At 45.9% G+C, this 23,742-nt stretch overlaps 1 protein-coding gene across 1 annotated transcript in view; it reads left to right on the plus strand.

Annotated features, from left to right (window-relative positions):
- The window catches only part of si:dkey-106n21.1 (solute carrier family 23 member 2), a 77,550-nt gene that overhangs the window by 20,451 nt on the left and 33,357 nt on the right, over positions 1–23,742 (plus strand). The window contains exons 4-5 of the mRNA XM_014125661.2: positions 2,856–3,027; positions 9,096–9,277. Coding sequence (XP_013981136.1) covers positions 2,856–3,027; positions 9,096–9,277 — 354 coding nt within the window. The remainder of the gene's footprint in view (positions 1–2,855; positions 3,028–9,095; positions 9,278–23,742) is intronic.

Here is a 23,742-nt window from a genome sequence, read left to right on the forward strand (position 1 = left end):
ACTCCACAAAGGCTTAAAAGAACACAGACAAGGCTGTGTGCATGCATGCTTGACTAGACACGCAATTGTGCACACATCTGAAACCAAACACACATCTGAACCCAAACACACATCTGAACCCAAACACACATCTGAATCCATACACACATCTGAACCCAAACAGAGATCTGAACCCAAACAGCGATCTGAACCTAACATAAATACTTCTCTAAACTCAGCAAAAAAAAGAAACGTCCTCTCGCTGTCAACTGCGATTATTTTCAGCAAACTGAACATGTGTAAATATTTGTATGAAGATAACAAGATTCAACAACTAAGACATAAACTGAACAACTTCCACAGACATGTGACTAACAGGAATGGAATACTGTGTCTCTGAACAAAGGGGGGGTGGGTCAAAATCAAAAGTAACAGTCAGTATCTTGTGTGGCCACCAGCTGCATTAAGTACTACAGTGCATCTCCTCCTCATGGACTGCACCAGATTTACCAGTTCTTGCTGTGAGATGTTACCCCACTCTTCCACCAAGGCACCTGCAAGTTCCCGGACATTTCTTGGGGGAATGGCCCTAGCTCTCACCATCGGATCCAACAGGTCCCAGACGTGCTCAATGGGATTGAGATCTGGGCACTTCGCTGGCCATGGAAGAACACTGACATTCCTGTCTTGCAGGAAATCACGCACAGAACGAGCAGTATGGCTGGTGGCATTGTCACGCTGGGGGGTCATGTCAGGATGAGCCTGTAGCAAGGGTACCACATGAGGGAGGAGGATGTCTTCCCTGTAACGCACAGCATTGAGATTGCCTGCAATGACAACAAGCTCAGTCCGATGATGCTGTGACACACTGCCCCAGACCATGACGGACCCTGAACCTCCAAATCGATCCCGCTCCACAGTGCAGGCCTCGGTGTAATGCTCATTCCTTCGACGATCTACGCGAATTCGACCATCACCCCTGGTGAGACAAAACCGCGACTCGTCATTGAAGAGCACTTTTTGCCAGTCCTGTCTGATCCAGCGATGGTGGGTTTGTGCCCTTAGGCGACGTTGTTGCTAGTGATGTCTGGTGAGGACCTGCCTACAAGCCCTCAGTCCAGCCTCTCTCAGCCTATTGTGGACAGTCTGAGCACTGATGGAGGGATTGTGCGTTCCTGGTGTAACTCGGCAGTTGTTGTGCCATCCTGTACCAGTCCTACAGGTGTGACGTTTGGATGTGCCGGTCCTGTGCAGGTGTTGTTACACATGGTCTGCCCATGCGAGGACGATCAGCTGTCCGTCTTGTCTCCCTGTAGTGCTGTCTTAGGCGTCTCACAGTACGGACATTGCAATTTATTGCCCTGGCCACATCTGCAGTCCTCATGCCTCCTTGCAGCATGCCTAAGGCACATTCACACAGATGAGCAGGGACCCTGGACATCTTTCTTTTGGTGTTTTTCAGAGTCAGTAGAAAGGCTTCTTTAGTGTCCTAAGTATTCATAACTGTGACATTAATTGCCTACCATCCGTTAGCTGTTAGTGTCTTCATGACCGTTCCACAGGTGCATGTTCATTAATTGTTTTTTGTTCATTGAACAAGCATGGGAAACAGTGTTTAAACCCTTTTCAATGAAGATCTGTGAAATTATTTGGATTATTTACGAATTATCTTTGAAAGACAGGGTCCTGAAAAGGGACGTTTCTTTTTTTGCTGAGTTTATTTCCATCTAGGTAATCCTTTTGGAAATATATGTCTCCAGTTCTAAGTAAAGTAAAGTTCCAGACAGCTTAATGCCCTAATGTACAGTATAGTGAGGACAGGGATAGGGCCTGGGCCTACCACAGTTTAAGAATGATTCCTGTCCAAAGCCTTATGTTGAGTTTCCATGAGTTAGAGCTGAAGAGCCCAGGTGCAGGATTGGTCAGTATGGTATTATATCACTATAAGACCAGACAATCACCCAGATGAGTCTATCACAGCACAGCAGTTATGTATCATCAACATAACATAATAGCTACCTTATTTATTTAAGCTGGTTTGAACTAATACGTGTCCCCTCTAGTAGTATAGGGTAATGACACTGAACAGGCACTAAGTATACTAAACATTAGGAACACCTTCTTAGTATGGCGTTGCCGTTCTTGATACAAACTAGTGCGCCTGGAACTTACTAAAGGCACTTCAATATTTGTCTTGCCCATTCACCCTTTGAATGACACACATACACAATCCATGTCTCAATTGTCTCAAGGCTTAAAAATCCTTCTTCAACCTGTCTCCTCCCCTTCATCTACACTGATTGAAGTTGATTTAACAAGTGACATCAATAAGGGATCATAGCTTTCACCTGGATTCACCTGGTCAGTCTTTCATGGAAAGAGCAGGTGTTCTTAATGTTTTGTACACTCAGTGTATCTCAACTGTTGTAAGACCAAAATGGGTTGGTTGTATAAGGCTAAACCACTGGACCAGGGATGCATCCAGTGGAAGAAATCAGGCAAATAGGCACCTACAGTAGCTACCCAACCAGCTACCCAACCAGCTACCTTACTAGCTACCCAACCACCTACCCATTTCAATGAAGCTTATCGTTACTATACATAATTTCTTGGCTCCAGATATCAGGGATCATTCTGTGACCTTTGAGGCGACATTGGGATAATATTGGGTATGTCGTGATCGAGTTAACTTGAGCTTCTTTAACAATCTGCATCTATACACCTTTAGGTCAAAGGTTAGCTAAACTCATCTAAAGAGCCCAGGGTACTCTTTTAAACTTAAATCTTATTTGCTACCAGGCAGACCACTGGTAGATGAACCAGACCATTCCACCCTTAACCCATGCATGCTACTGGTTGCCTCTTTCTTTCCACAGGTTGCCAATCCTCCAGGGGGGTACCTTTAGCTTCATCACCCCCACCCTGGCCATACTTGCTCTGCCTAAGTGGCAGTGCCCTGCCCCCAGTGCCATGTCCCAGCAGATTCAAAATGCCACTGGCTCCCTGCTAATAGACTCTGATGAGGTGTGGAAGTCACGCATGAGAGAGGTATGTTTAAGGTCTAGATCCAACAAGTGATATACAAAAACCTCCTGAACTAATATCACATAGCAGTATAACTCAAGACTAAATAAAATTGTATTTTTTTGCCTGGAGTAAGTGATATATTGCTAACACACTGTCTGAACTCATGTCCATACCACTCAGGACACTAAATCAATTGTACTAAGTATCGATAGCACTTCTTTTTTCCCCTTTTTTCCCCCTTTATTTAACCAGGTAGGCAAGTTGAGAATAAGTTGTCATTTACAATTGGGACCTGGCCAAGATAAAGCAAAGCAGTTTGACACATACAACAACACAGAGTTACACATGGAGTAAAACAAACATACAGTCAATAATACAGTAGAAAAATAAGTATATATACAATGTGAGCAAATGAGGTGAGATAAGGGAGGTAAAGGCAAAAAAAGGCCATGGTGGCGAAGTACATACAATATAGCTGTCACGTCCTGACCAGTAAAAGGGGTTATTTGTCATTTTAGTTTGGTCAGGGCGTGGCCGGGCTACAGTGACCATCCAGCCAGGACGGGTTGTGCAGGCCGTGCGCCCTAGACCTCCAGTGCGTCTCCAAGACCCAGTGTTCCCAGGGCCTGCTCTGCGTACTCTTCCTCCAGTGCGCCACCATAGCCCAGTATGTCCTGTTCCTGCTCCCCACACTAGCCTGAAGGTGCGTGTTACTAGTCTGGCACCTCCTAAGCCAGCCCCACGCATCAGACCTCCAGTGCGCCTGCACAGTCCAGTACGTTCTGTTACGGCTCTCTGCACTCCCCCTGAGGTGCGTGTTAATAGTCTGGCGCCTCCAAAGCCAGCCCCACGCATCAGACCTCCAGTGCGCCTGCCCAATCCAGTACGTCCTGTTCCTGCTCCCCGCACGAGCCCTGAGGTGCGTGTTACTAGTCTGGCGCCTCCTATGCCAGTCCCACGCATCAGGCCTCCAGTGCGCCTGCTCAGCTCTGAGCCTCCAGCGACGCTCTTCAGCCCTGAGCCTCCAGCGACGCTCCTCAGCCCTGAGCCTCCAGCGACGCGCCTCAGCCCGGAGTCTCCAGCGACTCCTCTCAGCCCGGAGTCTCCAGCGACGCCCCTCAGCCAGGAGCCTTCAGCGATGCTCTTCAGCCCGGAGTCTCCAGCGATGCCGCGCAGTCCAGAGTTTTCTGAAGGGGAGCTACGCCCAGAGCCAGAGCCACCTGCGTAGTGGGAGGATTGGGAAGGGGGGGTGTAGCACAGGGACCGTCGTTGACGGTGGCCACCCTCCCTTCCCTCCCTTTAAGTTTGGGGTTGTTTTGTGTTTTTTTTTTTTTTTGGTGCATTCGAGGTGCATGACTTTGAGGTGCATGACAATAGCAAGTAAAACACTGGAATGGTAGATTTGCAGTGGAAGAAAGTGCAAAGTAGAAATAGAAATAGAAATAATGGGGTGCAAAGGAGCAAAATAAATAAATAAATACAGTAGGGGAAGAGGTAGTTGTTTGGCCGAAATTATAGATGGGCTATGTACAGGTGCAGTAATCTGTGAGCTGCTCTGACAGCTGGTGCTTAAAGCTAGTGAGGGAGATAAGTGTTTCCAGTTTCAGAGATTTTTGTAGTTCGTTCCAGTCATTGGCAGCAGAGAACTGGAAGGAGAGGCGGCCGAAGGAGGAAGGAGGAGGAGGCTTGAATCTGTTGTTGACTTGGCTTTCGAAGACCTTAGAAAGGCAGGGTAGGATAGATATAGGTCTCTAGCAGTTTGGGTCAAGAGTGCCCCCCCCTTGACTCACTTTACATCCAGCATTCAGGTATAATGGTTTGACTTATTACTTGTTAGAATATCTTATGTATCTCTATGCATGAAATTGTCAACTGTCTCAAACTGAGGCTCCCGAGTGGTACAGCGGTCTAAGGCACTTCATCTCAGCGCTAGAGGCATCACAAACCAGACCCTGGTTTGATTCCAGGCTGTATCGTGACTCGGAGTCCCATAGGGCAGCGCACAATTGGCCCAGCGTGGTTAGGGTTTGGCTGGAGTAGGCCGTCATTGTAAATAAGAATTTGTTCTTAATAACTGACTTGCCTAGTAAAATAAAATTGTTGGGTGCACTTTCATTTAATTGTGCACCTAGCAAAATATTGTTTAGCGATGTTTCTGAAATGTACAATGTCTGGAAAGGGGGTACCAAGTCAGTTGCATAACTGAATGCAGCCAACTGAAATGTGTGTTCCACATTAATTAATACAACCCCTCTGAATCAGAGCGGTGGGGGGGCAGTTGTATTTGGTGTTAACTGCCTTTGCTCAGGGCCAGAAAGGCAGATTTTTCCACCTTGGCTACATTGGATGGCAGAATTTGCTAAACAACTGCCCTCCCGATTGATACAAATCATCATGATATCATTCTGCCAGGTAGGCTTACTTTGCAGCCGACATTTAATGCAGAATTAGCTAAACAAATGCCCTCCCAATTGATTCAAATCATCATGATATCATACTTTGCAGCCAATAATTAATTGGGAAGATTTTGGGGGAAAGCCTTTAGAAATCTTCATTCAAACAGTGCCAAATGTAAAAAACAATGTAGTTGTTTCAACTAATTATTATTAATGTCACGATTCCCACCGATGGTGGCGCCCCCTCCTGCTCGGGTGGCGCTTGGCGGGTGGCGCTCGGCGGTCGTCGTCACCGGCCTAGTAGCTGCCACTGATTCCCTAGTGGGGGTGATTAGCGGGGCTATAATTATTAGCTGGCCCGCCTTCTCTTTGTGCAGGATTGTTTATTCTGTTGTATGCTTGTGTTTGCGCTTGTGCGTTGGTTTTGCACCGACTGTGTTTTCCCCTGTGTTTGGGGCACTTTGTTTTGTGTGCGTGCTATTCACTGTTTGAGGTGGCTTGTGTTTGTTCGCCTCTTGGCCCATTAAAAGCCACTACCCTGTACTCGCTGCTTCCTGCGTTTGATTCCTCACCCACGACGCCCGAGCATTACAACTAAGTAACTGGTTCCACAGACTTTTTTGTTTTTGTTTAAAGAAATATGTCCTAAACTTAGCTCCAACTTGAGAAAACATAGGCAAAAAATCTGTCGACTTAAAATTATGTTTGCTCAAATGTTCATTTAACTCGAAATTATTATCTGAGCATCTTACCTAAAAAAGGCTACAGAAGTAGTTACACATAGAGTGCTATTAATAACATACAACATTTTCAACTTACATGATTACATTGTGCATGCTCATTTATACAGTAATTAATGTTCAACATGTCCTCTCCTGGGATTTGAACTCACAACCTCTCGGTTTATAGCATTCCGATCTTCCTGCTACGCCACCATGTCTGTGTCAATTAATGATTTCACCTGTATTTTTACACTTTGCACTTAAGAGTAAATCTCAGCTCTGTTAAAAATACACTCAAGAAAAACTATTTTATTTATCATTGTGATTAAGGAGTACAATTTAAACAGAGTAATATGCCCCACCAACATTAGACAACTATAAGTATAAAACTAAAATAGGTAGTGTAAATCAAATCAATGATGAGAGAAGACTCAGATTAATTAACTGATAATTGACACAGACATGGTGGTGTAGCTGGAGGGTTGAAGTTCAAATCCCAAGTGATGACATGATGAATAATTGTTAGTGTGTAAATGAACATGCAAAATGTAATCATGTACGTCAATGTGTGTCAAATATGTACGTTGAAAACATTATATGTTAAAAGAATTGTGTGTTTGTAACTAATTCCACAGCCTTTTGTAGGTAAGATTCACAATTGATCATTTCTAGTTGAATGAGCATATGAGACAAGTTGAGCAAACACATCATTTTAAGTTGACTGAATTTTGGCCTACGTTTTCTCAAGTTGGTAATACTTGGACCGAAAAGTTAAGTAATCTAAACAAGGCTGTGGAACCAGTTACTTAATAATAATTAGTTGAAACTATATATTTTTTTACAGTGCATGATGAATGAATTGTGCATGGCAAAGATTTAACGAATACTTCAGACCAAACTTTTTTAATACCTGGTTTGCATACCCATTGTTGCCTTAGTTAGAATTTACTGGTAGATATCATAAGTTGAAACGTCTTTCCTACCCTACCGGCTGCCGATGTCATTCAATTCTGTGAGCTGCTCCATGCCACAACCAGTTGAGAGCTGCAGGCTCTTGCTGCCTGATATTCCGGTGAAACTAGCTATGTGTGCCTGGTGCATGTGAATAGAGTTCACGTGCTTTGCGATTGTGTAGGCTACTTTGTACATTATTTCTCTATTGAATTACATAATTGATACGGCGTATACCTCAGCTATACTACTTTGATACACATCAGTGGCGATTAAGAATATGAGTATGAGCATATGCAATGCCCAATGACATTTTTTGGGGTATACCGTACATCTTAATATACCTGCGTATATCCCCCACTACAACTCTGTATGTACTGTGTCTATATCCAATAGTGAGTGCTAAAAAGCTAACAAACTGTCTTTTTTTTCACTGAGTTTCTTTAGTCTTCGTACTGTAAGACTTTAAAAATGCATTATGTATCCTCAGCTGCAGCTTGTCACAGAGCATTTCAGATATTTCAGCCCTCATCAGGTATGAGTCACTGCCTCTTATATAAGCCTTAAAAGTCATTAGAAACTACACCTAGTCCTCAAGGGAGGCCCTTACAAATATACTTGACACTGACAATTTTAGGGCTTAGGCAAGATTAATTACCTTAAATAGTTTGCAATTCAGTGCCTGTGTGCTGTGTGTTTATTGCTTCCCCCCAAATATTTGATTGAAAACATTGGTAGTTTAGCGAAGACAAGTCTGGACAGTAATTCCACCCAATGCATCTTTTACACATTGACAAGACAGGTTTGATGTGTTTTTTTTGTTTTACAATTCACAACACACCCTAAAACATTCAACGTAAAACGTTCACCCTAAAACGTGTTGATAGATGTTTATAGTGAATGTTGATGGATGTTTATAGGGAATATTGATTGATTTTAATAGGTATGACAGATGTGATTGTACTTCGTAACTCTTGCGTTGTGTTTTTAAAGAAAGGAATGCCCAGCCAGCAGCCCCAGTTGATTGATATTTATTTTGACAAGAAAAGCACATTATAGTGCATTCGGAATGTATTCGGACCCCTTGACTTTTTAAATATTTTGTTGCGTTACAGCGTTATACTGTAATTAAAAAAAAATACAAAAAGTCTTCATCAATCTACTCACAATGCCCCATAATGACAGAGCAAAAATCGTTTTTTTTACATTTTTCAAATGTATATATATAAAAACATTAAATATCACAGGTATTCAGACCCTTTACTCAGTACTTTGTTGAAGCACCTTTGGCAGCGATTACAGCCTCGAGTCTTGGGTATGAAGCTACAAGCTTGGCACACCTGTAAATACGTAATTAGAATGCACTATTTTAGAACGTAACCTACCACTTGCATGTCAATATCAGACTGGGATAAATTGAAGTTTGCAATCGCCCCTATCTGTAAGCATGACCAATGTCTAAAACGTTTCACTGGGATGCTGGCCCATGTTGACTCCAATGCTTCCCGCAGTTGTGTCAAGTTGGCTGGATGTCCAGTGGGTGGTGGACCATACTTGATACAAACAGGAAACTGTTGCGCTGGGAAAACCCGGCAGCTTTTCAGTTCTTCACACACTCGAACCAGTGCGCCTGGCACCTATTACCATACCACTTTCAAAGGCACTTAAATATGTTGTCTTGTCCATTCACTCTCTGAATGGCACACATACTGTACACCATCCATTTCGCAATTGTCTCAAGGCTTAAAAATCTTTATTTAACCTGTCTCCTCCGCTTCATCTACATTGATTGAAGTGGATTAACAGGTGACATCAATAAGGGATCATAGCTTTCACCTGGATTCACCTGGCCAGTGTATGTCATGGATAGAGCAGGTGTTTCTAATGTTTTGTACACTAAGTTTATTTCTGCAGTGGCAAGTGGAAACATAACCAACCCTCTTACATAGGAAATACATTAGCTTCCAGAGAATAAAGCTAATCCAGTCTCACGCTAATCTCTTTGCCTTGTCATTCACAGATCCAGGGGGCTATCTTGGTGTCTTCCCTGCTCCAGCTAGTCCTGGGCTTGTCAGGTCTAGTGGGTCTGGTGCTGAAGTTTATCGGGCCCCTGGCCATCGCTCCCACCATCAACCTCATTGGCCTCTCACTCTTCATAGAAGCCGGGAAGAAATCTGGGGCCCACTGGGGAATAGCTGCCCTGTGAGTAAAAGGCATTTTGCAATATTCCTGTGAAAACTGACTTTCACTGTTGTTGAATATTCAATGGAGAAGTGCAGAGGTATTGAACAGGTTGCTCGAGGCTTCACTTGGCGCCACAGCACTCAAAGTTCAGATAATTTGACACTTGTTCTGTGACCCATGCAACCTTGAGGCGAGAAAACCATTAATAATAAGAGGGGCCTGACAATGACCAAGCCTTCTTGTAGGTCTATAGACGCTCTGTTTTTGTAGCCTTTTGAATGCAAAACCAAATATGTGACCGACCGGCTCGATTCTGTCTTATGTAGCAACATTTTAAATTGTGTTTTTTACATTGGATAAAAGTAGAGTCTCAGAGCTAGAAAATGGTATATCATACACTACAGTTGAGGAACAATGGGAAAGTTATTCTGCTTGAAAAGTTGCTAAACTTTGAGAAAATTACCTGTGAATATTTGAGTACACCTACTGGAGAGCGCTTTGTCTACACCCATTTAGCATCGTTCACACCCTCTTAAACCTTAACCCCAACCATCTCTTTCATATATAATGTGCTAAACAAGTGAGTACGGTAGTGTACTAAACTATCACGTTTCAGGTAAGACCCAGATGCAGACAGTGTCGAAGTAACAACAGTTTATTACTAGTACAGAGGCAGGCAAAATGACAGGTCAAGGGCAGGCAGAGGTCAGTAATCCAGATAGGGTGCAAAAGATCCAGAATGGCAGACAGTCTCAGGGTCAAAGCAGGCAGGGGTCAATAATCTAGTGTGGTGTGGCAAAGTACAGAACGGCAGGCAGGCAGGCAGAATGATCAAAACCGAGAAAAACAGGAACTAGAACAGACAGGAGCAAGGGGAAAACCACTGGTAGGTTTCACGAAACAAAACGAACTGGCAACAGACAAACAGAGAACACAGGTATAAATACACTGGGGATAATGGGGAAGATTGGTGACACCTGGAGGGGGGTGGAGACAAACTCTATGTAAACTGGAAACCACATATCCTGAGGTTGCATTTATTGTAACTGGGGATTTTAACCTCTCTAGGGTAGGTGGCACCAAATCGTCCCACCTACGCAACAGCCAGTCTAATCCCGTGGCGCGATATTCAAATACCTTAGAAATGCTATTACTTCAATTTCTCAAACATATGACTATTTTACACCATTTTAAAGACAAGACTCTCCTTTATCTAACCACACTGTCCGATTTCAAAAAGGCTTTACAATGAAAGCAAAACATTAGATTATGTCAGCAGAGTACCCAGCCAGAAATAATCAGACACCCATTTTTCAAGCTAGCATATAATGTCACATAAACCCAAACCACAGCTAAATGTAGCACTAACCTTTGATGATCTTCATCAGATGACAACCCTAGGACATTATGTTATACAATACATGCATGTTTTGTTCAATCAAGTTCATATTTATATCAAAAAACAGCTTTTTACATTAGCATGTGACGTTCAGAACTAGCATACCCCCGCAAACTTCCGGGAATTTACTAACAATTTACTAAATTACTCACGATAAACGTTCACAAAAAGCATAACAATTATTTTAAGAATTATAGATACAGAACTCCTCTATGCACTCGATATGTCCGATTTTAAAATAGCTTTTTGGTGAAAGCACATTTTGCAATATTCTAAGTACATAGCCCAGCCATCACGGGCTAGCTATTTAGACACCCAGCAAGTTTAGCCTTCACCAAAATCAGATTTACTATAACAAAAATGTTATTACCTGTGCTGTTCTTCGTCAGAATGCACTCCCGGGACTTCTACTTCAATAACAAATGTTGGTTTGGTCCCAAATAATCCATCGTTATATCCAAACAGCGGCGTTTTGTTCGTGCGTTCAAGAAACTATCCGAAATGGTAAATCAGGGTTACGAGCATGGCGCATTTCGTGACAAAAGAATTCTAAATATTCCATTACCGTACTTCGAAGCATGTCAACCGCTGTTTAAAATTCATTTTTATGCAATTTATCTCGTAAAAAAGCGATAATATTCCGACCGGGAATCTGCGTTTCGGTAAATAGAGGAAAAAAAAGAAAGACGGGGGCGACCAGTGCACGCGCCTAAGCCCACTATCCCCTGATCGGCCACTTGACAAAGGCGATAATGTGTTTCAGCCTGGGGCTGGAATGACGACATTCAGCTTTTTCCCGGGCTCTGAGAGCCTATGGGAGCCGTGGGAAGTGTCACGTTACCGCAGAGATCCTTTGTTTTGGAAAGAGATGTCAAAGAAAGCCAATAAATGGTCAGACAGGCCACTTCCTGTAAAGGAATCTCTCAGGTTTTTGCCTGCCATATGAGTTGTGTTATACTCACAGACACCATTCAAACAGTTTTAGAAACTTTAGGGTGTTTTCTATCCATATCTAATAAGTATATGCATATTCTAGTTACTGGGTAGGAGTAGTAACCAGATTAAATCGGGTATGTTTTTTATCCGGCCGTGTAAATACTGCCCCCTAGCCCTAAGAGGTTAACAAGGCTAATCTGAAAACAAGGCTCCCTAAATGTTATCAGCATATCGAATTTGCGACCCGGGCTGGCAAATCCCTGGATCATTGTTACTCTAACTTCTGCGACACATACAAAGCCCTCCCCCGCCCTCCTTTCGGAAAATCTGACCACGACTCCATTTTGCTGCTCCCAGCCTATTGACAGAAACTAAAACAAGAAACGGCCGTGCTCAGGTCTGTTCAATGCTGCTCCGACCAATCGGATTCCACGCTTCAAGATTGCTTCGATTACGTGGACTGGGATATGTTCCGCATAGCGTCGGACAATAACATTGATGAATACGCTGATTCGGTGAGCGAGTTTATTAGCAAGTGCATCGCTGATGTTGTACTCACTATTAAAACCTTCCCCCAACCAGAAACCGTGGATTGATGGCAGCATTCGCGCAAAACTGAAAGCGCAAACCACTGCTTTTAATCAGCACAAGGCGACCGGAAACATGACCGAATACAAACAGTGTAGCTATTCACTCCGCAAGGCAATCAAACAAGCTAAGCATCAATATAGAGACAAAGTAGAGTCGCAATTCAATGGCTCAGACATGAGAGGTATGTTGCAGGGACTACAGTCAATCACGGACTACAAAAAGAAAACCAGCCTGTCGCGGACCACGATGTCTTGCTCCCAGACAAACTAAACAACTTCTTTGCTCGCTTTGAGGATAATACAGTGCTACCGACACGGCCCGCTACCAAAACCTGCGGGCTCTCCTTCACTGCAGCCAATGTGAGAAAAACATTTAAACATGTTAACCCTCGCAAGGCTGCCGGCCCAAACGGCATCCCTAGCCGCGTCCTGAGAGCATGTGCAGACCAGCTGGCTGGTGTGTTTACGGACATATTCAATCAATCCTTATCCCAGTCTGCTGTTCCCACATGCTTCAAGAGGGCCACCATTGTTCCTGTTCCCAAGAAAGCTAAGGTAACTGAGCTAAATGACTATCGCCCTGAAGCACTCACTTCTGTCATCATGAAGTGCTTTGAGAGACTCGTCAAGGACCATATCACCTCCACCCTACCTGACACCCTACACCCACTCCAATTTGCTTACCGCCCCAATAGGTCCACAGACGACGCAATCGAAATCACACTGCCCTAACCCATCTGGACAAGAGAAATATCTATGTAAGAATGCTGTTCATTGACTACAGCTCAGCATTTAACACCATAGTACCCTGCAAACTCGTCATTAAGCTCGAGACCCTGAGTCTCAACCCTGCCCTGTGCAACTGGGTCCTGGACTTCCTGACGGGCCGCCCCCAGGTGGTGAGGGTAGGAAACAACATCTCCACCCCGCTGATCCTCAACACTGGGGCCCCACAAGGATGCGTTCTCAGACCTCTCCTGTACTCCCTGTTCACCCATGACTGCGTGGCCATGCACGCCTCCAACTCAATCATCAAGTTTGCAGACAACACTATAGTGGTAGGCTTTATTACCAACAACAACGACGAGACAGCCTACAGGGAGGAGGTGAGGGCCCTCAGAGTGTGGTGTCAGGAAAATAACCTCACTGACCTCAATGTCAACAAATCAAAGGAGATGATCGTGGACTTCAGGAAAGGAGCAGCCCCCTATCCACACCAACGGGACAGTAGTGGAGAAGGTGGAAAGTTTTATGTTCCTTGGCGTACACATCATGGATAAACTGAAATGGTCCACCCACACAGACAGTGTGGTGAAGAAGGCGCAACAGCGCCTCTTCAACCTCAAGAGGCTGAAGAAATTTGGCTTGTCACCAAAAACACTCACAAACTTTTACAAATGCACAATCGAGAGCATCATGTCAGGCTGTATCACCACCTGGTACGGCAACTGCCCCGCCCACAACCATAAGGCTCTCCAGAGGGTAGTGAGGTCTGCACAACGCATCACCGGGGGAAAACTACCTGCACTCCAGGACAACCACCCAAGCCACTGCCTGTTCACCCCGCTATCATCCAGAAGGTGAGGTCAGTACTGGTGCATCAAAGCTTGAACCGAGAAACTGAAAAACAGCTTCTATCTCAAGGCCATCAGACTGCTATACAGCCATCACTAACATTGAGTGGCTGCTGCCAACATACTGACTCAAATCTCTAGCCACTTAATAATTAATGGATGTAATAAATGTATCACTAGCCACTTTAAACAATGCCACTTTATATAATGTTTACGTACCCTACATTACTCATCTCATATGTATATACTGTAATCTATACCATCTACTGCATCTTGCCTATGCCGTTAGGCCATCGCTCATCCATATATTTATGTACATATTCTTATTCATTCCTTTACACTTGTGTGTATAAGGCCGTTGTTGTGAAATTGTTAGATTACTTGTTAGATATTACTGTCACGTCCTGACCATAATAAGTTGTTATTTTCTATGGTAGAGTGGTCAGGGCGTGACAGGGGGTGTTGATGTGTTTTTGTGTTCTATGTTTTCTATTTCTATGTTGTAGTTCTAGTTTGTCTATTTCTATGTTGGGGTTTATTGGGTTGACCTCCAATTGGAGGCAGCTGGTCCTCGTTGCCTCTAATTGGAGGTCATATTTAGTAGGGGTGTTTCTTCATGTTGTTTGTGGGTGATTATATTTTGAGTAGTGTGTTTTTTCCCCTCTCTGCGTCACGGTTTGTTGTTTTCTGGTTAGTTTAAGTATTTATGTATTGCATCACGTTTCACTATTTAATAAAGATGTGGAACTACGAAAACGCTGCGCTTTGGTCCGCTCCTTATCACAGCCGTGACATTTACTGCATGGTCGGAACTAGAAGCACAAGCATTTCGCTACACTCGCATTAACATCTGCTAACCATGTGCATGTGACAAATACAATTTTATTTGATTTGAAGACAGGTCAAACAGGTCAGGGTGTGACACTAAACAACCAAAGCTTTCAAGAATGGTTTATACTTCGTCTATCGACATGTCTGTATACAGTTGTCTCAGTGACATCATTAATGTTTTTAGGCCTTCCGAGTGGTGCAGCTGTCTAAGGCACGGCATCTCAGTGCTAGAGGTGTCAGTACAAACCCTGGTTTGATCCTGGACTGTATTACACCCACCACTGTGACCGTTATACCGTTACCACCCACCACTGTGACCTGTATGCTCTAGTCGGCTGGCCCTCGCTACATATTTGTCGCCAGACCCACTGGCTCCAGGTCATCTATAAGTCTATGCTAGGTAAAGCTCTGCCTTACCTCAGCTCACGATAGCAACACCCACCCGTAACACACGCTCCAGCAGGTATATCTCACTGATCATCCCCAAAGCCAACACTTCATTTGGCCGCCTTTCCTTCCAGTTCTCTGCTGCCAGTGACTGGAACGAATTGCAAAAATCGCTGAAGTTGGAGACTTTTATTTCCCTCACCAACTTTAAACATCAGCTACCTGAGCTGCTAACCGATCACTGCAGCTGTACATAGTCCATCTGTAAATTACCCACCCAATCTACCTACCTCATCCCCATACTGTTTTTATTTTATTTACTTTTCTGCTCTTTTGCACACCAGTATTTCTACTTGCACATCATCTTATGCTCATTTATCACTCCAGTGTTAATCTGCTAAATTGTTATTATTCGCTCCTATGGCCTATTTATTGCCTACCTCCTCATGCCTTTTGCACACACTGTATATAGACTTTCTTTTTTTTCTACTGTGTCATTGACTTGTTTATTGTGTTATTGGCTTGTTTTTTGTTTACTCCATGTGTAACTCTGTGTTGTTGTCTGTGTCACACTGCTTTTCTTTATCTTGGCCAGGTAGCAGTTGTAAATGAGAACTTGTTCTCAACTAGCCTACCTGGTTAAATAAAGATGAAATAAAAAAATAAATAAAGGTAAATAAAAATTATATTGACATCAAACTTGTCGTTATGAAAAATTATACACAAAAACAATAAGCTACATTACATCAGCAGCGTGGTGGCCCAAAATTGCATAACTGGTGTATTTTAACACCAATAAACCCATCCGTTTAAAAATGTAGTTAGTATTATGTAAATCTAGCAAAACAGGCAACTGAAAGCAACTTTCTAAACAATGTTTTGGTTTATTTCTAGCTTGTTAGTTAGCTAACCAACGTTAAGTTAGCTGGATAGCCAGTTCAAATAATGGCTATATCATATAGCTGACAATGTTTTAACTTTAGCTCATTTGTATTCGTTATTACAGGAAAATAAACTCACAAGATCATTATTTACAAGTTAATGGAGAGCTAATTACAGAAAATAGCTTACGGTTGTGAGTGTGACAAAATAAAAGCTGGGCTTTCTACTGCAGAATTTTATAACTTGGATACTGTCTTGTTGGCCTAACGTTATATTCTAATTTGACTTTGATGCAGGTCATGTTGTTCTTCACATTATCGTTTCTGGTATTTGTATTTGTGCTACGGGCGCCCAGGAGTTCGCCATCTGAGGCAAGGGACGAGGAGCGCCCAGGAGTTCGCCATGGATTTTCGAACCCTGGCCGCCGGCGCGGGATGGAACAATAGGGCCCTGATCGACCACTATCGCTGCAGTTTGCGCGAGGACGTCCGTCGGGAGTTGGCCTGCAGAGACACCACCCTCACCTTCAACCAGCTGGTGGACCTGTTCATTCGGCTGGATAACCTGCTGGCTACCCGCGGACGTCCAGATTGGGTTCTGTCAGTTCCATCCCCCAGCACCACTTCTCCGGTGCCCATGGAGCTGGGAGGTGCTGTGCGTAGGGAGACTGGAGGAGGTTCCTTCTCGTGCACCATCTGTGGCTGCAGAGGTCACACTGCCGGTCGGTGCCGAGTTGGTTCTTCTGGGGATCGAGGCAGCAGGCAGGGCACTCTGGCGTCATCCCAGGTGAGCCGGCACCATTCTCACCCAGAGCCCTCTTTTGCACACATGTTTTTGTATGTTACTTTTCCCGAGTTTTCCCCGCATTCCCAGCATAAGGCCCTCGTTGATTCAGGCGCGGCTGGGAATTTTATAGACAGATTGTTCGCCCTTAGTTTAGGGATCCCCATTGTTCCAGTGGCTATACCCTTCCCAGTTCACACCTTAGAGAGTTGACCATTAGGGTCAGGGTTGATTAGGGAGGCCACCGCTCCTCTGGGCATGGTGACGCAGGAGGGTCACAAGGAGAGAATCAGTCTCTTCCTCATTGACTCTCCTGCGTTTCCCGTGGTGCTAGGCCTACCCTGGTTAGCTTGTCATGACCCCACTGTTTCTTGGCAACGGAGGGCTCTCACGGGGTGGTCGCGAGAGTGCTAGGGGAGGTGTTTAGGGGTTTCCGTTGGTGCTACTATGGTGGAAAGTCCAGACCAGGTCTCCTCCGTGCGCATTCCCTGTAAATATGCAGATTTTGCTCTCGCCTTCTCTAAAAGGAAGGCGACTCAATTACCACCCCATCGACGGGGTGATTGTGCAATAAATCTACTGGTAGACGCGGCACTTCCCAGGAGTCACGTGTATCCCTTGTCACAGGCGGAGACGGCGGCTATGGAAACATATTTCTCCGAATCCTTGCGTCAGGGGTACATTCAGTCCTCCACTTCACCCGCCTCCTCAAGTTTTTTTTTTTGTGAAGAAGAAGGAGGGAGGTCTGCGCCCGTGTATTGACTATCGAGGTCTAAACCAGATTACTGTGAGGTACAGTTACCCGCTACCGCTCATCGCCACAGCAATTGAGTCAATGCACGGGGCGCTCGCTTCTTCACCAAACTAGATCTCAGGAGCGCATACAACCTGGTGCATATCCGGGAGGGAGACGAGTGGAAGACGGCATTCAGTACGACCTCAGGGCATTATGAGTACCTCGTCATGCCATACGGGTTGATGAATGCTCCATCAGTCTTCCAAACCTTTGTAGACGAGATTTTCAGGGACCTGCACGGGCAGGGTGTAGTGGTGTATATTGATGACATTCTGATATACTCCACTGCACGCGCCGATCATGTGTCCCTGGTGCGCAGGGTGCTTGGTCGACTGTTGGAGCATGACCTGTATGTCAAGGCTGAGAAATGCCTGTTCTTCCACCAGTCCGTCTCCTTCCTAGAGTACTGCATTTCCACCTCGTGGGTGGAGATGGAGAGTGACCGCATTTCAGCCATGCGTAATTGGCCGACTCCCACCACGGTAAAGGAGGTGCAGCGGTTCCTAGGATTTGCCAATTACTACCGGAGGTTTATCCGGGGTTTTGGTCAGGTAGCGGCTCCCATTACCTCACTGCTGAAGGGGTGCCCGGTACGCTTGCAGTGGTCGGCTGAGGCGGACAGGGCTTTTGGTCACCTGAGGGCTCTGTTTACCTCGGTTCCTGTGCTGGCCCATCCGGATCCTTTTTTGGCGTTCATAGTGGAGGTGGACGCGTCCGAGGCTGGGATAGGAGAGCTGTGCTCTCTCAGCGCTCGGGTATGCCACCGAAGCTCCGCCCCTCTGCCTTCTTCTCGAAGAAGCTCAGCCCGGCGGAGCGAAACTATGACTTGGGGGACTGGGAGCTATTGGCTGTTGTCAAGGCTCTGAAGGCGTGGAGACATTGGCTTGAGGGGGCTAAACACCCGTTTCTCATCTGGACTGACCACCGCAATCTGGAGTACATCCGGGCAGCGAGGAGACTGAACCCTTGCCAGGCAAGGTGGGCCAAGTTTTTCACCCGTTTTGTTTTTTCCCTTTCCTACAGACCAGGTTCCCAGAACGTGAAGGCAGACGCACTGTCCCGGCTGTATGACACAGAGGAGCAGCCCATGGATCCCACTCCCATACTCCCGGCCTCCTGCTTGGTGGCGCCGGTAGTGTGGGAGCTGGACGCGGACATTGAGCAGGCGTTACGGGCAGAGCCCGCTCCCCTCCAGTGTCCCGCTGGGCGTCTGTAGGTTCCGTCTGTTGTCCGTGACCGGTTGATCTATTGTGCCCACACATCACCCTCCTCTGGTCATCCTGGGATCGGTCGGACGGTGCGCTGTTTGGTTGGGAAGTACTGGTGGCCTACCTTGGCCAAGGACGTGAGGGTTTATGTTTCCTCCTGCTCGGTGTGCGCTCAGTGTAACGCTCCTAGGCACCTATCCAGAGGGAAGCTACACCCGTTACCCGTTCCACAGCAGCCTTGTTCGCACCTGTCGGTGGATTTTCTTACCGATCTCCCCCCCTCACAGGGAAACACCACGATCCTGGTCGTGGTGGATTGGTTCTCTAAGTCCTGCCATCTCCTCTCTCTGCCCGGTCTCCCTACGGCCCTACAGACTGCGGAGGCCTTGTTTACGCACGTCTTCCGGCACTACGGGGTGCCTAAGGATATAGTGTCTGATCGAGGTCCCCAGTTCACTTCGAGGGTCTGGAAGGCGTTCATGGAACGTCTGGGGGTCTCGATCAGCCTTACCTCAGGGTTTCATCCCGAGAGTAATGGGCAGGTGGAGAGAGTGAACCAGGATGTTTGATTTGATGTGGGCAGGTTTCTGTGGTCATATTGCCAGGATCGGCCAGGGGAGTGGGCAGCGTTCGTGCCCTGGTCCGAGATGGCTCAAAACTCGCTTTGCCACTCCTCCACTAACCTCTCCCCCTTCCAGTGCGTACTGGGGTACCAGCCGGTTCTGGCGCCTTGGCATCAGAGTCAGACCGAGGCTCCTGCGGTGGACGACTGGTTCAGGCTCGCGGAGGAGACATGGGACGCCACCCATGTTCACCTCCAGAAGGCCGTGCTTCGCCAGAAAGCCAGCGCAGACCGTCACCGCAGTGAGGCCCGGTGTTTTCACCGGGGGACCGAGTCTGGCTCTCGACCCGAAACCTGCCCCTCCGCCTGCCCTGCCGGAAGCTGGGCCCGTGGTTTGTTGGGCCATTTAAAGTCCTGAGGAGAGTGAACAAGGTTTGTTAAAGCTTACAGCTTCCCCCCGATTACCGTATTAACCCCTCGTTCCATATGTCTCTCCTCAGGCCGGTGGTGGTTGGCCTGCTCCAGGAGTCTGAGGTGCAGGAGGTTCCTCCGCCTCCTCTGGACATTGAAGGGGCCCCGGTGTACTCCGTCCTCTCCATACTGGATTCGAGGCGTCGGGCGAGGGGCCTTCAGTACCTCGTGGAGTGGGAAGGGTACGGTCCGGAGGAGAGGTGCTGGGTTTCGGTGGAGGACGTGTTGGACCCTTCAATGCTTCGGGAGTTCCACCGTCTCCGTCCGGATCGCCCTGCATCTTGCCCTCCGGGTCGTCCCCGAGGCCGGCGTCGGCGCACTGCTGGAGCCGCGCGTCAAGGGGGGGTACTGTCACGACTACCGCCGAAGTCGGGTCCTCTCCTTGTTCGGGCGGCGTTCGGCACTCAGCGTCGCCGGTCTTCTAGTCATCGTCAATCCACTTTTCATTTTCCATTTGCTTTGTCTTGTTTTTCCTCACACCTGGTTTCAATTCTCTCATTTACTTGTTGTGTATTTAACCCTCTGTTCCTCCCAATGTCTTTGTGTGGGATTGTATATTGTAGTGCTTGTGCACGTTCCCCGGGAGCGCAGGACGGGTTAGTTTGTGGCCATTTATTCTTGTTGTTCTGGATGCCGTTGGTTTTGCTTAATTAATCTCTGGTTATTACCAAGTTCTGCTCTCCTGCGCCTGACTTCTCTGCCACCCATTACGCACCCCGCTACAAGTGTCTACAGTAGCAGAGAGTCAAATCCAGTTGCAAATGTTCAGAGCTGCCCTTCATAATGTCATTAAAACTCACATGGACTAAGGTATAATTGATTTCCAAGTCCTGGCGTGGTACATTCAGGAGCAGCTTAGTAATGTCTTTACTCAAGCTCCGGCATAGGATATTGTTTTTGCACCAGGTACGGTCACATTTCTTACCAGAGAGCTGCCCAAAATCACACCTTGCGAGAAGGAGGAGGAAATCCGCCCACTCCCACGCTTCAAAGGATTCGGAGAACCCTTTATGGACGGGCGAGAGGCAGGATAACCTGAGCCCATTGCTCCCGGCGCCTGGTGCAGGCCTCCGACAGATGGAGAAGCCCACTCAATCCAGAGCAGGGGCGGAAGGTTGCTGACGTCGACTTTGAAATCGTAGGAGTAGGCACTGCGGCTGCAGACACAGGTACCCCCAGCGACGAAGGCGCAGGAAGATCAGGCTCCAGGATGGCGAAAATATTTGTTGTATGTATCTGCTCCGGGCCTCTCGTTTGGAGTGTAGGCCTCTGTTTTCGTCTTCCATGGCTCATGACATGCGACCATCTTTGATTGTCATGCTCCTCTTGCTGTGCTCCTTCGACTCTGCTATCAGATGGGGGAGCTCCGGGCAAAACCGACCAGTCGGGTAACGACAAACAACAAGGTGGAGATGCATCCAACATGCGCGAACGCCGTCCAGCCATCATCATAGAAAAGGTAACATTCCACTCTGTGTTTTCTCCAATTTGTTTCGTAGGCTGGCGACCTGCGTGACCAAGGAAGCCACCTCAAGCCTATAATCCTCAGCGTCAAACAATTGCCGCATTGGAACTCTGAGTGATCCGGTTTTCCCCGAAACAAAGCATAATAGATACAGCTCCTACAGCGCTGGAACCTTTCATTTATTTCTCCAGACAAGCACACACTATATCAAATGAAATCAACCTTTATTTGTAACATGCACAGGATACAGAAGGTGTAAACTCTACAGTGAAATGGTTCACTTGCGTAGTGGAGTCTTTTGTTTAGACATGTAGCTAGCTAGACAATGAGCCATAATCCCAACTCATAATGTTACTACCATGCATGAATCTACAGGTAGCTAAAGCTAACTAGCTAGCTAACATTAGGCTATAACTAGCAATGCAAATGTCTCTGGGATACGAATAACATTACTACACAGATCATACACGTAACGTTAGCTAGCGAGCCAGCCAGCCAGTTAACTTTAGCTGGCTAGCTGGCAGTACGCCTTAACTTGCAAAGAAAACAACTTTCTGGCAAAAGTAGTAACGTATAATATCTGAAAATGTAGTTAGCTAGACTCTCTTACCTGTATACATGGATGAACGCTTCTCCCTCTCTGTTACGGATGCCATGGTTGTCCTTAGTTCGTAAATATAATCTGGAGACGTGTTTTTTTGTAGTTGTTCATGATATCTTAAAAAAATATGTGTTAGAAAGGATTACCTACACATACTGAGCAGCTCATGTTATAGACATGGCAGACCAATCTGAACTCATCTCCCGGCATGTCCAGCCCATCCATTATCTCAGCCAATCATGTATGGCTAGGGTGAAGGTTCCTGACTTTTTTCTGTGGCTGAACCAACTAGGCTCATAATTTAACAATTTTATTCGTATTGTGGTATCCTGGGAGGTCTGGAGGCGAAAGAAATGCACACCTGTTTAGGCGAGGTGCTGGTTAGTGGAGTAGAACACTCAAAAAGAAAAGGAGAGCCGCACACTCTTGGAGCTCAGATGCAATAATTGAATAACCTAATAACCAACATTTCTACAGACAAGCTATCTTCATCAGGGTACAGTATAATGACAAACACTGCAGGTCACTAGTTTAAATAGTGTCAAAGGACATACACAGGTGTCTGTAATCATAGCCGGGTGTGGCCTGCTATGATTGGTTAATTCTCAAATATAAACAGAACAAACAAAAAACATGAATGGATATCATACGATCATAGATACAATTTGGCTACATAAGCCTACAAACAATTGCAATGAATAGAAAATCACAATAATCACAAGAATGGCTTCAGATCGAAGTCTACGTTGAGACCGAAGAGAGCAAGGGTCTTTAAATTAAAGATCCAGGCAGCCTCTCATTTTAACAATAAATTGTCGAGGTCACCCCTTCTTCTAGGGAGATTGACATGTTTGATCCAAATATAACGTAGGGACAGAATCGAGTGGTTCGCTCCCAAAAAATGGGCCGCAACTAGGTAAGTCGGGTTTTGGTGCTGCGATGCTAAGAGATTCGTACTTTTAATTTGCACTTTGTTTTACCCACATCATTTTTACCACAAGAACAAGGTATAAGATAAATAACTGCCTTTGTGGAGCACGTGATAATGCCTTTGATTGGGATCTGTTTCCCTGTTTGGGGGTGTTGCATTGAGAGCAGCCATTGCACTTGTAGTTTCCATTCGGTACAAGCGCAAATATACGTGAGGTGGTAAATCAGGTTTACCCAGGAGGTTGGTGATAGAGGGGAGGTACGTGCCGCAACATTGGCTCCCTCTACTTGGAGTACCCGGGCTGGGAACCCCGAAGCTGATGGCACAAATTAGGGGCAATTAGGGGAGAGTGCCAACCAGCAGTGCAGGCCACATATAGGGAGCACTGTGGCATACTGTAGGAGAGAAAAAGAGAGGCAGGGAGTGAGCCAGGAGACGGGAACAAAGCTCCCGGGGCATGGAACCGAATACGAGGAGGTGGCCCAGAAAGTTATTTTGTTGTTACGTTTATTTTATGTTGAAATGTATGTTTTATGTTGATATTCTAGTCAGAAAGGCATGCTTTCTGACTAGAATCGCCCTGTCTCTGTGTCTATCCCTGTGCGCTCAAATCTAACACCCCGTGGTTTACCACAGTATTTACAGATGGCATACAAGTTTGTTATTAAGGCACATGTTCCAGAAGGCATTTCTGCCAAAAAACGCATTTTGATAAACAAATGTTTACTTCCAAATGCCTCTCCTGTGAAGTAGTTTCCTAAAATGAGTCACATATGATCAGCATGGTCTAACAAACAAGCCAGTAGAACATGTGACAGTCTCTTCTAAGAGGTAACTCACAGTAAGCAAGGAGAAAAAAAAGAAAGATTTTCCCAGGAGACACAGCTTGAGTTGACCCAATGTTCAGGCTTTATCTGTGTCACAATAGTTGGTTCTGATTCAAGTCATGCAACTTCAGTCCCGACTTCAGTAGTCATCCTATTCAACTCTCATCCCCAAATGACAATTTAAGTAAATGTTTCCGATTTACTGATCTGTGTTGTACTAAATGCCGTCTGTACAGGCTC

The sequence above is a fragment of the Salmo salar genome, chromosome ssa10, assembly GCF_905237065.1.
Source record: "Salmo salar chromosome ssa10, Ssal_v3.1, whole genome shotgun sequence".
NCBI lineage: Eukaryota > Metazoa > Chordata > Actinopteri > Salmoniformes > Salmonidae > Salmo > Salmo salar.